Source organism: Pungitius pungitius, chromosome 10 (assembly GCF_949316345.1).
Source record: "Pungitius pungitius chromosome 10, fPunPun2.1, whole genome shotgun sequence".
Classification (NCBI taxonomy): Eukaryota; Metazoa; Chordata; class Actinopteri; order Perciformes; family Gasterosteidae; genus Pungitius; species Pungitius pungitius.
In genome coordinates this window covers 11,903,791-11,918,960 of record NC_084909.1, presented here as the reverse complement: position 1 = coordinate 11,918,960, position 15,170 = coordinate 11,903,791, and the positions used below count along the sequence as shown (strand labels likewise).

At 42.1% G+C, this 15,170-nt stretch overlaps 1 protein-coding gene across 5 annotated transcripts in view; it reads left to right on the top strand.

Annotated features, from left to right (window-relative positions):
• The window catches only part of il1rapl1a (interleukin 1 receptor accessory protein-like 1a), a 155,868-nt gene that overhangs the window by 138,405 nt on the left and 2,293 nt on the right, over positions 1-15,170 (top strand). For 2 of the 5 annotated variants that reach the window (XM_037488353.2, XM_037488354.2), the window contains exons 7-11: positions 3,703-3,835; positions 7,798-7,943; positions 10,256-10,402; positions 12,453-12,623; positions 14,583-14,627. In XM_037488353.2, the coding sequence (XP_037344250.1) occupies positions 3,703-3,835; positions 7,798-7,943; positions 10,256-10,402; positions 12,453-12,623; positions 14,583-14,627 (642 nt within the window). The remainder of the gene's footprint in view (positions 1-3,702; positions 3,836-7,797; positions 7,944-10,255; positions 10,403-12,452; positions 12,624-14,582; positions 14,628-15,170) is intronic. The other 3 variants (XM_037488355.2, XM_037488357.2, XM_037488356.2) reach the window with 3 other exon arrangements.

Genomic DNA, 15,170 nt, shown 5'->3' with positions numbered 1-15,170 from the left:
TGAGAAAATAATCCAGAAATTATAGGATGAGGAAAATTACTGTTCGTTGCAAGCCCTACATGGCATTTTTTCCAAAGTTGATGAAATGTTTAACATCTGTACTCTTAATCCTTCCTCTCTAAGGCCCAAGTTCACAATTTAACATCCTTTGGCTCTCATCGCCGTTCGTTAAGCTTACTCTCCTCTTCTTTCAAAATCAGCCAAGGAGTGCTTTAAATACCCAGTTTTTTTGGACGTGCATGTGATTTTTCTGCTTGACACCCGTGGCGGTCGCCCTTTACTCCTCCACGTACACATACACGCTCACATGATTAGGACTGATTACAGTCTGCCTAGTCTGAGGTCTGTCACCTTATCACATGTGTAGAAACCACAGCTCTTTGGTAATAATACACCCCTCAACATCAGTTTAAGTCAACGCCGCTCTTGTGAGTTAGCAATGTTACCTAACTGCTCTGGAATAATAATAATAATGATACGGCTGTGGAGTTTGACCGCAGGAGAGAACAGGTTTTAAAAAGCTGCTCCTCCTCTTTAACTTGATAGTGTGAAGAATTTTTCACCTCACTGTTCCAGCCCTGGTTAATAGCCTTCCTACCATCTGCTTAAACATCAAGCAACTTGACATCATAGTAGTTTGCTGGTTTAGAGGCTCATGACCAGTCATGCAAAATTATTGGATAATCTATTCAGAATAGAGATGTATACAAAGTAGCAGTCCACCCTGCCCTCAATTTATCCAATTTATCCATCATTATAAAATAATTGTCTGTAAAGCTGGAATGGCTCACATGGTATTTGGTGGTTGTCATATGGTATGGTAGCTATGCATCCGGGGGCTTGTACAGGAAAACCCTTTAAATCCATGATAACATACTCCATCTGCTAAACAGCTACTAATACCAGGTTATTTGGTGTTAGGGTTAGGGTTAGTACAGTATAATATAGTATAATATTACAGTATCTTTACATCGCATTTGAGCCTAGAAAAGCTTTGGGCATTGTGTTAGCTAGCGGCCCCTCAAAAGTAATGCACCACATAAACTGTGTTAAACCATGAAGAACTGTGACCTTATATGTTGTGTTGTAATTGAAGTGTTATAAGATGAAGCCAAGCTATGTATGCTATGTTATATTCACTCATTGAGGCATAAAGCCAAATGTTTCTACATGCATTGGAAGGTGAGGGAGAGATAAGACAGAGAGGTTTCCGGTTAGTGCAACAAATTCACACCTGGATGAGAAGAGGATGAACCAGGAGGAGACACTTTGACATTGACATTCAAATACACCCAGAAGACAGCTCCCCGGGAATATTCAAAGGACCAAACTGGGAGAAGAACTGTTAGAATTTTCCTGCAGCCACTTTGATAAGTCACCTTTGACTTGATGAGAGAATTCTCTATTTCGCGAAATATATCACTATTTATATTGTATTTCACTTTGTAAATTGTATTCCATCACTTTGTTTAGTTATTAAATACTTTTTGATTTTTAAAAATTCGAGGCAGGTTACTCTTCGTTGTTAGTCATCGTGGTGTGATCTCCCTCGAGGGGCCTTCAGAACCTTAACCATTGGCATGGGCCAAAACCTGAAACGACAAATGGGAACACAACGTCCAGCTGTCGTGCTGTATACGTGAATGTGCTGGTGATGTTGCAGGTGTAACACCGCCCACTGGCGTTTGTTGTGGTGGAGGAGGTAACTAAAGCAGCTGTGAGGGAATTCTGGGGAGTGCTGCACTTGGATTAGAATAAGACAGCATGAGGCCTTCAACAATTTCCTGTGATTCCCAGGGAGCTCAGTGGAGACTTCCTCTCCAGGCAGCCGGCAGCATGACATTCCTAGTTTGCAATTGATCTGTGGGATAAACTAACAGCATGGGGGAAATTTTTAAATGGGGGTGGTCGGGAGGGGGTGAATCTGTCTCACACAAAGAGATACATATCATGTACTTTACAGTTATGTTTACATTTTACTACACAATGATTGAGTTTGACAGTGAAGTTCCGTCACACAAAAACCTCTGCATGTGTGTGTGTATTGTAATCAATACACACACACATGCACAAAGGAGGTTGCTATTTTGTAGGTACAGCGTGTAGCCTCCGTAAAGCCCGGCTGGGTACAAATACCAAGCTGAGAGTGTCTGTTGAACTTTGGAAATGTCAGCCGCTGCTCCTCACAGAAAACACTGTCGCTTCATTCCTGTATGTCCTCTCGCTTCCTGCACGCCTTAAAACTTTCCTTGTGCTGAGAGTGACCTACTGGAATCTTTTGAAGCTGCATCTGGCTTGAAGGTGGGAGGAGCGCAGTGGATACACGTCCTGAGTTCAATCATAACATTGTTTTGCTCTGAAGACATGTGTCCCCGCGGCCACAGCTAGGGCACGTGAAAGAAACCTGCGGTGTTGTTAGTGGAGTGGAGGAGACTCAGAGATCACCTCAAAAGTGAAATGGGATGCAGTAGCAGTTACTTAAAACACAGCTATTACTGCAGCTTCAAGTTAAGCGTTATTGTTTACCTCCTATTGCCTTCACTTGACTGTGGGGAGCTGTCCATGGTGCTGTCACATGCTAAGCAGGATTACTGAATTCATGCCCGATGCCATTGCAGTTTACCTTGCACTCCTTCAATAAATCCTGCTGTGAAACAGTGAGAAACATCTCCTTCACCCCCTTCCCCATCGTGCCTTTCTGCCGGTGCTTTCCAGAGCACATGTTTCGGCGGCAGACACAGCATTGGCTCTCCTCACAGGAGAGTGTCCTCCACCACACAGTTCACTGTACAAGCTGCATGATGAGCGTCCCTCGTCTGTGTGTCGTTTACATGTTGCTGTATGGTTCCCCGAGAGGCATCAGCATGTGACTGCTGCGCCCCGGGCCCTTCCAGAATGCCACTTCAGAGGAATACAGAATAAAGAAGTGCCGGTATAGGCAACGGTGCTCCGTCTTTATGCTCACCAGCATAATACATACATAGTTCATGGGCTCACCTGAGTGGGAAAAGGGGCCTCTTTATGCTAACTGTGATCCGCTGACATCAGGGCTACATGTAACATTACATTTTTCACTTTTCACAGTAAAGGTTTCAATTTTGGAATCGTATGATTGGTGCATTAAGAATCATCTTTTTCCAGTCAGGATACTTGCCCTCTCTTCTGACTAAAGAGATAATCCCTCAATTTACTGAACAAGGACAATGTTTGGCTCCTCCGTGACAATGACTTCTGCTTTCACATATCGACTCCTGACTCCGCTAAATAAAATTATGTTACCGTCAGCCTCCTCTCACTTCCTCTCGCCTTTTTTTTTCTTTCTCGGACACACTGTCTCAAGAGGGGGGGGGGGGGGGGGTGGTAGGAAGCTCTTGACTGCCCTCGTGTGTTCATTAATGTTTACTTTCAGAAAGTGTACTGTGAGCGATTGGCAAATGCACAATTCAAAACCTTTTCTGACGTTTTATAAAACGAAAAGGGAAGACATTGCATGTTGAACTGACATATTCCTCATGCAACCACTTCTGACGTGAATATTTACAAAGATTAATCAACACTCATATCGCAGATCAAATAACTGTTTCTGGTTCTGTCCCTGACTTTCAATGGCAGACACGTGGTGCAATATTGAGTGAGCCTCACATCTCTCCCAGGCCTACAGGACAATCGAGCGTGACAACATGTTGTCTCCTGTCTTTGCAGGAAGCGCTTTGAACCTGACTTGCCGGGCGTTTTTTGGCTACAGCGGTGACGTCAGCCCACTCATCTACTGGATGAAGGGAGAGAAGTTCATAGAGGACTTGGACGAAGAGAGGATCCAGGAAAGCGACATCAAGTAAGAAACATTACTGGAGTTGATTTCACAGGACACGGCGCTAATGAGGAATTAGTAGGAGATGTAAATACATTCACTGGAAAATGGACGACACCGATGGTTTCGCATGTTTTAGCCCATTAACTACGAATTGCGTACACTAAAGCAAACCTTTTGCAGAGATTTAAATGCCGCGTTCCAAGCAGCTGCTGGTTTCCATTTATTTAGTTATGGTTTGGACATCAAACAGATACTTAAATCATGTTTTAAATAATGATTTGTTAATTTTGTCTTTTGTCTAAATGACGTTTTTGTCGTGTGGAAATGCGAGCAGGTGGAAAGAATAACTTGATATGCTACGTTGTGCACGGCGCGTATAAATTCCACACAAAGCAAGATAATAATATATTGTAAGTGAACAGGGAACGCACACCCCTGAAATGGGATTTTTCTCTCTGGGAGAAATAGTATTTATTAAATGCATTAAAAAGTGCTTTCACATTTCCAGTACAAGTTTAAAATGATGAGCATTTGCCCTCAGTAGGGCTTCATACGGTATAATCACATAAACACATGCTACAATTTAGTTTCCCGTGTATTGTAGTGCAGTTTCATATTGATTATTTGTCACATGCCTCATTGCATTTACCAGCTCTGCTGTGAAAAAGCTGCACAGACACACACAAATACCCAAACCTGGACATTGAAAAAAGAAAGTGGGATTTATTTGTTGTTGATTCTTGCATTAAAAGTATGTTGTTTTGCATCTGACTCAACTCAGGAACCTTGGGGAGTCCTTGAGTTCCACGACAAAGGGAGTTTTCTAACTATTCATTGAGCGCAGCTGCATTACTAGTTCTAACAATAATATGAAAATGAATGAGGTGGTGATTAAATCTTTGCAAAATGTTGTCAAAATGAAATGAGCGGCTGCAGTTGGTCTACAAGGCACAGTGCTGTCCTTGAAGATCTTCGCCTTCACTTATCTTCTCACAGCTGATTGTTTGCTGCTCTTGATTTCAACAAAATAAACTAAGTTGTGTGCCATTCATTTGGGAAATGGTAATATTATATGGATTTATTATATTTTTTTGGATGGGTTATATATGTAACTTAAACACAGATATTTGCACAAAGAAATCAACCTTTTTAACGGAACACACCCACTGCGATATGACAGTATGCCAGTAAAGCTGTATTTAAACTTATTGTCTCAAAGTACTGGAGGTTTTGAATTCTTCAGAGAATAAAACTTTTGATGATGAAAATGGGAAGTTTGCATGTGAAGAATATTGTGTTGAGTATATTTTGTTCTGTTAAGTTGTTTCTTCAAGTAATTTGTTTTTTCTGTCTATTCGTTTTCCATGGCACGCTTTATTTTTCATTTCGGTGTGTCAGCTGCATATGAGGATGCACATGTACCGCTTTGTTCTTGCCACCACATTGTGAAACCACAGTTTTATCAGAAGCAAGTATTGTCTTCCTTTCTGTCTTTGTGTGTTCAGAAAGATTTTGCATATGCCAAATGAAAAACACAAAAAGCAGTTTCTCCAACTTGGCCTTTCCTTTTAATTTTAAGTTTGTAGAATGTGGATGACAAAGCTTGCTGTCAGAGCCCTAAGACATTAATAAACCACACCATTTCCATATTTCTTCACCTTAGCATTGTAAAAAAAAGTCAATTTCCTGGTCCATGTACATGTTTCCTTTTAGGGCTGTTTGGAGAGGCTGCTGCTTTGGGGAGACAGCCATGTCAGATGGTTAACAACTGCCATTTTTCACACCGCCGCCACTATTGCTATCTCCCACGCTGCACCCACCTATGGCGGCATGCAGATGTGCTCCGGGGAGCTGAGGAAGGGGGAAAGGGAGGGAGTGGTAGAGAAACAGAGAGGGAGCAGATAGGGAAGGAATGGGAAGAATGAGAAATATTGTCACTTAGGAGGAAGGTAAAGAAGACACATCTATAAATATGAACCTGCAGAAACAAATCACATTTAAGAACCACCAATGCAGCTCTCATGTTTGTCTTCTCTCTCGCTTCCTCTGTTCGTCCCTGACAACAAGATTCCCTCGCTCACTGGCTGAGGAGTTGTCTTTTTAATAAATCATACCGATACTTCATGCTGCGGATCAATAATGTATTTGATCATCCACTCTGTGTTGCTGCTGCTGCAGCTACCACCCCAAGCTTTTCCACATCAAGCATGTGCCTTGTTTTTTGGCCTCCATAAAGTCAGCCAGCTACATGGACAGATATGCAACACTGGGGGGGACGGAGGGGAAGGATGGAGGGAAGTGAACATGAGCAAATGTGTGCTTTAACCTGCAGCCAAGCTGTATCATATGAGCCATTGGGTAGAAGTTTCTAAGGATTACCTTTTGTTCTACGGCCGGCCTCACACTTTAGCTTCATTACTAATGTATCAGTAACCAAGCTTGAGCTGAAAGACGAACACCTATACCACAGGCACTGAGTTGCTGCGGGCATTTATTGACCCAACTCCAAGCCCATTGATTCAGAGGAGTTCATTTCTAAGGTACCCCGAGCCCATACATTCTCATTTGCACCACTGGGACAGGCCTATTGTTGTTATCATAGCAAGAATGAGTGCACATTAGCATAGCATACATGGATTAATAAATTAGCAAGAGAAATCCGGCTCAGCTTAATAAAGAAGGTGATCAATACTGACCCAATTAAGTTTGTTGTTTTGCAGATTTAGCTTCAATTGGATGTGTAACTGGAACAAATAAGTTGCAAACTCAGAGGATTTGCTCATGAGGAAGGGAGTGAAAATGTTAAAAAGTACCTGCAGCCGTCATGGTTGAAAGTACATGTTCTGCACATCTTATTCCATTTGATTCACCACAGTAGGAACAATTTGCATGTTGTAAGGTTGTTCAAATTTACTATTTGTTCCAGCTGCTAGTTTTGGGCTGTCATTCACCTCCCATCCCTATCAGCGCGCTTCACCTGGACCTCATAATCCATCTACTCTAACTTTAGTGTCCTCATTGATGCCTTTCGAGTCTCAGGTTGAACAGCGGTGGTCATTATCCACCGCGTTGTATGGCAACGAGCTCTGTTGCCTCAACTAGTGTGATAATGTGAAACTGGAGGCTCCAAAGTACCCTGCGGAGACATGAATTATTCCTGTGCCCACTTCTCCCAATGCTCCGGCCCCCCAAGCCCATTGCACAACAAACTCAGCTGAAAATACAAATATCATCAGCCCTGCCTCAGCCTCTCCACGCAAAGCCCATGATACACTTTCAATTACTGATGCCAAATCTCCCCAACAAGCTGTCCTTATGTGCAGTTTATCGGCTTGAAGGCGATAGAGAAGCTTGAGAGTCATTACACCCCTACACACTCAAGCCCACACTCACTCACACACACTTTCCTCATCCCACTCTGCCGTATTAACACATACAGTAGACACACACACACGTACACACACATGGAAGGAGATCTCGATCTCATTTGCACTTTGTTGCCTCCGATGTGTAATTTGTGGTAAGGGTGCTGCAAAAGTGGGCTAAGTAGTGTACCCAAGGTATGAGGGAGCATTATCTCCCCATTCTCTCCTCCATCAGACTCAACCAGCCCAGCGGGGGGACACTCATTTACTTTATGGAATATTACTTTCTCTCTGTTACCATGGCAGCCGCTATAAAAAGATTTTCTACTGATCGCCATTATTTGATTTCCCAGCGCGCCCCCCGCATACGCCATGGAAAATCCCTTATTGATTTTCCTTTCTCATATGTTTTGAGTGCAGAGAGAAGAAATGAACATACCGTGAGGTACTTACAGTAACACAAAGTGGTATTCATCACGATACAGTTGTATTGCACTTTTACAGAAACATGCTGCTCACAGGCATTTCTGGGATTGCTGCACTCTGGATCCCAACTGTACTGATCAAATAATCCAAAATGAGAATTTCTCAGGTTTTTTTTATTTGTTTGTCCTGCAGGATTGTCAGGGAGCATCTTGGCGAGCAGGAAGTGGCCATTTCCTTGACAATTGACTCCTTGGAGGAGGAGGACCTGGGAAACTATTCCTGTTATGTGGAAAATGGTAATGGCCGTCGCCAAGCTACCATCCAGCTCTTCAGACGGGGTAAGAGCTCTTTGACTGAAACCTCAACGAGTGGTAACCCCTCGACATCCAGTTTTTTGCATTTCCTTTCCCCTGGAAGGGTCTTTACGGTTGTAAAAATGTACATAATGACTTACTTTTTGACACCACAATGTATTGTTAGTATATGATGAGTGAGGTATTCAAAGCTCTGGAGCTCCATTTCTTCAGATTAAAATATTCTAAATGTATTATGCTTCATTTTAATACTTTATGTCTTTAGGAACTCTAGGATCTCTGATTGGACTCTGGACTAAAGTGCTATGTTTCGTAAACAAAACTTTGCTGCACAGAAGTCACTGCTTCATTGAAGTTTAAAGGGTTGAGGGGGGTCTTATTGATTTTTGAATAGTAACATTAAGGGGTCACTTGCAGCAAGAGTTTTAGTGCCTTCCAGAGATAAAAGCCTTAACAAACCCACTGTACACTACCAGCCCCGCACCAAACACCAGACAAGGTCAGAGACAGATATTTCACACAGAGCTAAATGGAGAGAAAGTGTTTGACTCGCACACATAGAGGTGGACCCAAATGAACGCTAATGTTGCTCTTAATCTGAGACATTTTTAAATGGGCAAATTTTGTATTTTATTTGCTATATTTACATTAAACAGTTATGGTATAAAACGGTTGTGTTTTCAAAAACATCCTTCTGTCTATTCTTTCCGGCCCATCTTTCTTTTTCCATCCACAAATGTTTACAATCTGCTTGAGCTCCAGTTGGTTGTGCTATTGGTCACTACATGTTCTCTAGCAGCTGTGTAACTATTTTGGCTCTCTAGCATGACTTGTCTGAAACTCTTTTCACGCACTGGTTGTCATCCTGCAAAGAGAGGTCATTTAATGGCTGTTTAAACAGCAAATTGGTCCCCAGCTTTTCCCAAAAGGCCAATAAGTTCAGCATACAATTACATTTTAAGACTTTATCTGTTAGTCTCCCCGCTTCGATCTTTGTATTTGTGGCTGTTTTTTGTATATGGCCCAATTCCTTTTGAGGAGTCTTTCTAGACTCCAGACAGCTTCATTTAACACTCCCAGTCAAAACAGCGTTTCAACGGAGAAGGATGCTATGAAAGACTTCAAGTCAAGCTTTCTCGCTCTTCCTCTCGCTCTAGCACTCTCTATCTTTCTCATTATTCTGATGTTTATTTCATGCTTCCCCTCCCTCAATGCACCAGTCATAAACCCTGCAGCATGTATGTGGATGTCTCTGCAGGCTTTCTTGCCTTCCTAATGAGGAGGAGAGAGAATGGGCATATGGTGAATGATTGTTACTTAATAGCATTACGGTTTAAGGGAACAGCTGTGAAATGACTTTTTACAATGTCAAAATTATACCACTATCTTTCTGAGATCCTTGGTTGTTGTTTATTAGAATACAAAATATCAAGGGATAATGTCCTGACTGAAAGTTGAAAGGAGGCACATTCATTTAATTCAATTATCACTCGCTTGTATGAAGAAAAGTGATAAAAATATCTTGCAATGAAAAGGTTTATATCTAATGTCGCCAAAAGAAAGGTCAATTTATTTGCAGTGTACATAATCTGTAATAAAGTAGTTGGCTGCATTGCGGTTGCCATGGCAGCCGTGCAGCGTTCCAGCCCACAGTGACAGACATATAAGACTGACCTGATCTAGCTGAGCTGACCAGGTAAATGCTGCTCTCATACACCACATAACTCATCATTCTCCAAGCTAGATGTCTCTGGGGTGATGGAGAAGAGATGGTAGAGAAGATAAATGTAGAGAAAGACAATGGGAGGGAAAGGAGGGGGTGGAGAAGTAAGAAAAGGTATGATGGAGAGGGGAGTGAGTGAGATGACTCGACTGAAGTCTTTTGTTTTGAAAATGCCCCCATCCATGTCCTCAATTGTCACAAGTCCCTCTATGGACTGCAGGGCTGTGTCATTGGTGGGCTGCTACTCCAAAGAAATGAATGTAATTTCTCACCCGCTCCCCCTTCCCCATTTGTCTGCCTGCACTATGCCCTCTCATTTTTCCCAAAGTCATTATGAGCCACAGGTTCATGCTGCTTCGCACTGAAAATACTGATTTTTAGTGCAAAGCCTTCCAGAAAATGTAAATGTGTCCTATAAGTGCCTAATGCTGCGAGTTTAACAGGGAAATCGGGGAGGAAAAAAAATAACAAAAGTCCAAACCTCTGCTGAAATATGAAGAAAATTGCTTGCTTTTGTGTGTGCACAAGGGGTGTGTATTCCCCATTCTGCGCCAAGATTGTCTCACCCATTTATATATATATATATATATTCTGGTCTGTGTGTCATCCTCAGCAGAGCTCATGTACACCGTGGAGCTGGCAGGAGGGCTGGGAGCGATCCTGCTGCTGCTCATCTTCCTCATCTCCCTCTACAAATGCCACAAGATAGAGCTGATGCTCTTCTACAGGAGGCACTTTGGCAGCGAGGATGTGGATGGAGGTAAAGATGGCACAAAGGGGCACTAACAAATCCTCCCTGTGTTTCCCTCTGTTGATGACATACAACCTGCTTTTAGGTTTTTATGTGTACAGGCCTTTCTTTTCCAAAATAAGAGGTTGGGCGAGGAGATGAGTGTGTGTGGGTTTGGTTTTCATCGATGTGAATAGTTTCTGTTTCTCTGGCCATGTGCATGATTTACCGTGTGTGTGTGTGTGTGTGTAAGTGTGTGCGTGTGTGTATGCGTGCGTGTTCTGTCATAGCCTGTATCCATAACAGACTCCGTGGTAGATACAAATGTCTTCCCCTATCTCAGTGACAGGAGCCCATTTCCTCTCCCTCTCTCTGTCAACTGTTAGTGTAGAGATTGTGTGTGCATTGCTGCAACGGCGGCAAAGGGAAGAGAGGAGGCAGATTTTCAATTTGTTGCCCATTTAAAAAGAGATCAGTCTCAATATGTCATGGAATGATGCCCAGCCTTTCCTGCCGAAGGCCAGATAGTGGGACATTGGGACTGGGCAAACTCGAAGCTCCTTCCCTGAGAGACAAATAGCGAGTGCATACAGTCTTACATTCGAGGACAACTTTTTGTTTCCTCTAAAGATTATAGTTAACTTTTGCTTCAGTTAATGATTTGTCGGTTCGTGTCCCAGAATCTTCCCTGTTTCACTTTGTGATTTTTACTATTTCTGCTTCCTTTTTGAAAAAATTCTGGAAAGACTGAACTCATTTTTTAATCATTGAATTGTTTCTACAGTAGCATGAATTATCTATTACACGCTGTTTTGTTGACTCAAACCGCCACATGATTAAGTCATACCATCAGGGAACCGCAGATACAAGCTGTTTTGATTTTCCAAGTTTGCTAGGTGGTTAATTTGAGGTTGGTTGCTAATTTGAAGGCGTCGTTTGATGTGTGGATGCTATCGAGTGCAGCCCTGGCCTCTCCAGTAAGTTTCAAAGCTATGTTTGCTCCTCAAAGAGTTTGTGAAAAAGGCCCTTTTCCCTTTTCGCTGGCCCACAATGCAGTTTCCACAGAGCATAATGACTAGGACTCACTGAACAAGTAGTGCTTTTTCCCATCATCTATTTTCTGCCTTTTCAGTTCTTCCCTTTGTCTTCTGGGAAATCATTTTGAGGTGTGGAATAGGATATGCTTGAGTCTTTATTTAGGTATTTTTGTATCTTGCTCAATTTACTTTACACACGAACACCGCAGTCAAATGTTGTTGTGTCATTTTGGTGGGTGGCTATTTTTTTATCTTGGCTGCTTTTGTTCCAATTAAAGATGCTAAAGTATTTGGAAGAGTAGTTTTCCTGCTGCAGCATAAGAGTGAGATTATCAAAGAAATGTTAAACTTGAACATGAAGTCCTGAAACAATGCGGGGCCTTATCACTTAGCATCAGTGGTTGGTTGATGCAGCCAACATAAACGCATGACATGAGGTACAAACACAATGCTCCCTTTTTCTTTTAAAGCTTGTTAAATTAAGTTTTACTGTGGTTTGAAGACTCTAGCCTACATTATATTTAGACTAATACGGCATTTAGTAGAAGAAATTACCTTTTTCATTCATTTAATATTTCTTAGAACAACGGTTTTCATTATATCATGATATAATAAAGTTTTATAATCTTTGATTAAATTTCCATTAGATACCGTGTGAATAAATCTTTTTGGGTGATTGTACAATTCAACAATAATTTCAATGTAATTAAAATATATTACAGTGTTGTTATGCTTTGATAAACTCTCTAAGTAATTGTTATCTAATGTTAAAATAGAGTTTTTGTGCTATGCCAATTAGATTTTGATAAAAAATGAAGGAGCCTAGGGTTTTGTCCTTAGGGTTTATAATTGAAACGGCTTTGAAAGAAATTATAAACTGCTGGAATGCCGGCATGGATTTGAAATGAGACCCCATCGTGTGTATGTGTGGACACGCTTTTCATTATGCCAGGACTTCAGGGATATTGTGCCCTTTTGAGCACCATGTCAATGCATTTAGTGCGCTTTCTTCATGAGCCACTATGTTTCTCTCCATGTTTCAGAAAACAAAGACTACGATGCCTACCTGTCCTACACCAAAGTGGACCCGGACCAGTGGAGTCAGGAGACCAAGGAGGAGGAGCGCTTTGCCCTGGAGATCCTCCCTGATGTCCTGGAGAAACATTACGGCTACAAACTATTCATTCCCGATCGAGACCTCATTCCAACCGGAAGTAAGATTGTATGGACGTGGATACACTCATATATTCATGTTTGATATATATTGTAGTGTGAGGGCATTTGCTCCTTTATTGTAGCTGCTACATTGTGTAAAAGACCCCACAACAGCAATAAGTTTAACAAAATGTTTAACAAGTATTTGGTAGAGGATTGATGAAAGGAAGAGGATAAAGGTTAAACAGGAAGTTGTTTGTTTAGGCTGATTTTTTAAGGATACATTGAAGAGTCAACAGACTTAACAGGGGGGAAATGCAGGCGACAATGAGCAACCAAGGACTTGAATGATTTAAGCTAATAAATAAGGATTTAGCTGCTATGGAGACTGCACCAATGCTGGAATAGTGTCCCGCAGATATGGCAGAAATGCGAAGGACTTGCGTGTGAAACCGGAATATGGGGGGCCAATCTCCCTGTTTCAGAGTGGGCCATTGGTGAGATACCTGGAACTGAGGTATTTGGTCAGTGGCTCGCATGGGCTGAGACTCAAAGGGGAATGAAGCTCCCAGCTGGTTTTACTTCTGCAGAGTGCGAGTACGAAGTATAAATTGCAGTCAGATTGACTTTGGTGAAGAGAATGATTATAGAGAGCAACACAAGCAGCCAGCAAAGACGTGTATTTGACATAAGTCAAGGGTGTCTCGAGCATGGAAGCAGGGGCGGAGTAGATCCAAAGTGAGTGGCAGGATTTTGCTCTGTGAAAAAGTCATTGTGCATTGAAAAGAGGAGATTCGGAGATCAGAGTGATTGAGTATGGACTCCCTAGACTATTACTGTCACCAAACATTGGCAGCTATGACAGCTCACGGACCGCAGACAAAGGAGAGCGGGAGAGCAGCCCACTCCAACCTGCAGCCCACTGTCACTATAGAGAAGAGTGAGAGTGGACTGGAGGTTGCGGCAGATTCGGGAAGTCTCAGGAATGACAGAACTGAAATGTCTGGAGGAGAGCCGCTTTTAAACAGATACGGAGTGATCTGAGATCTATGATAAGTTGATTCTTTTGTGCCATAGGAATTGGCCTTGTTGAACTTTGCAGAAGGAAGCACCATCTGTTGTTGTGAAACAGAGAGAAGGGGGACAGGATGTGTTCAACGTGTGTGTAATGTATAAGTAGTGTTGACGGGTATTTCGAACTGTGGTTTTGAGGCCCTTCGCTGGTTAGCCTCATTCGTGTTTATGTGTTGCCAGTCCTTTATTTTTTTTCACTGTCAATGTCTTGTGTTTAACGCGTTGTGCTTTGTGTTTTGTGGGCAGATTCCAACAGAGTACATTCACACTCACAAACGATTAGTGGATGATTATTCCAAATGAGTGAAGAACGAAATCCAATACTATCGACCAATTGTTCTGTATCCTCTCTAATCTTTCTGGATAAAAGGTCCTAGTATTACACACTGCCTATTCTCATATTACATACTAGAGTCATGAGAATACGGAATACAGAGTGTACCAGGGGCTGATATATTGAACAAATTCATCATCTCCCCTGGTTTTCATCCATGCATTAATAAATCCATGAAAATTCTTTCTGAACATAATTCTCATGCGTGCTAACTCTGCTCAGTAGTCCATCTATGCCAGTGGTGCACAGTGTGCTCTAGTTAGTAGTAGTGCTGTGTGTTTGTACTGTAGGCTTCATGTGGAAAAGATAAAACGCAAACACGTCCTAGTTGGTCCAGATAGAATTAAACATCATTGGGAAATGTTTGAAGGCTCCGAGCCCTGCCGCCTCTTTCCTTTAATCAAAAGAAAATTGCTGCCGGCATCAGTGCCAAGCAAACTCATTTAAGATGAATGTCCAATCAAGAGAACATGGTATATGATTAATCATATGTGAAATAAAAAAGATGAACGCGAGGAGAAGCGGCCGCTTTTCACAACTGTGTTGAGTATGTTTCTGTGTCTGTACTGTGTTCTGCCTGTGACCTAAATGTCCAAATGTTTATGTTTAGGTCTCACCAATGAGCATTACCAGGATGAAAGGCGACTCTTTGGAGGTACCCGCCCCCAGTCTTTTCCTCTTCTATCAGCTGCTGTCCTTTACTTGCTCCTAGGAAGTCTCAAAGAGACGTACAGAGAGGCACCAGTGTGTGATCTGAACCATTCAGTAGACAGCGATTCAGCTTAATCCCATTGACTGTGCGGCCGTATCAATCATGCCCCCCCCCCCCCCACACACACACACATCGAGAGCCATTCATTGCAGTGCTTAGCTTTGTCTGCTGGTCTTCCCTCCAGCATTGATTACGATACACAAAATAATACATTACACTGCTCCAGAACATATTAAACAGAACAAACACCAGACTTTTGGATATTTATGTACACATGCATACATGGTGCCTTGGTTTTTCTCGATACACCTTGAGCTACAGACTAAATGAGCTGTTATTTGAGCAGATACTTTAGCGGAACAGTAAAAGTCGTTGTCCTGTGTTTCGTGCCTAATGATGTGTGTTCATCCCTGTGTCATTGTCCTGTCCTCATTGAATCATATATTTAACCTACTGGATGCGTATCACACTGCTATTTTACTGCTC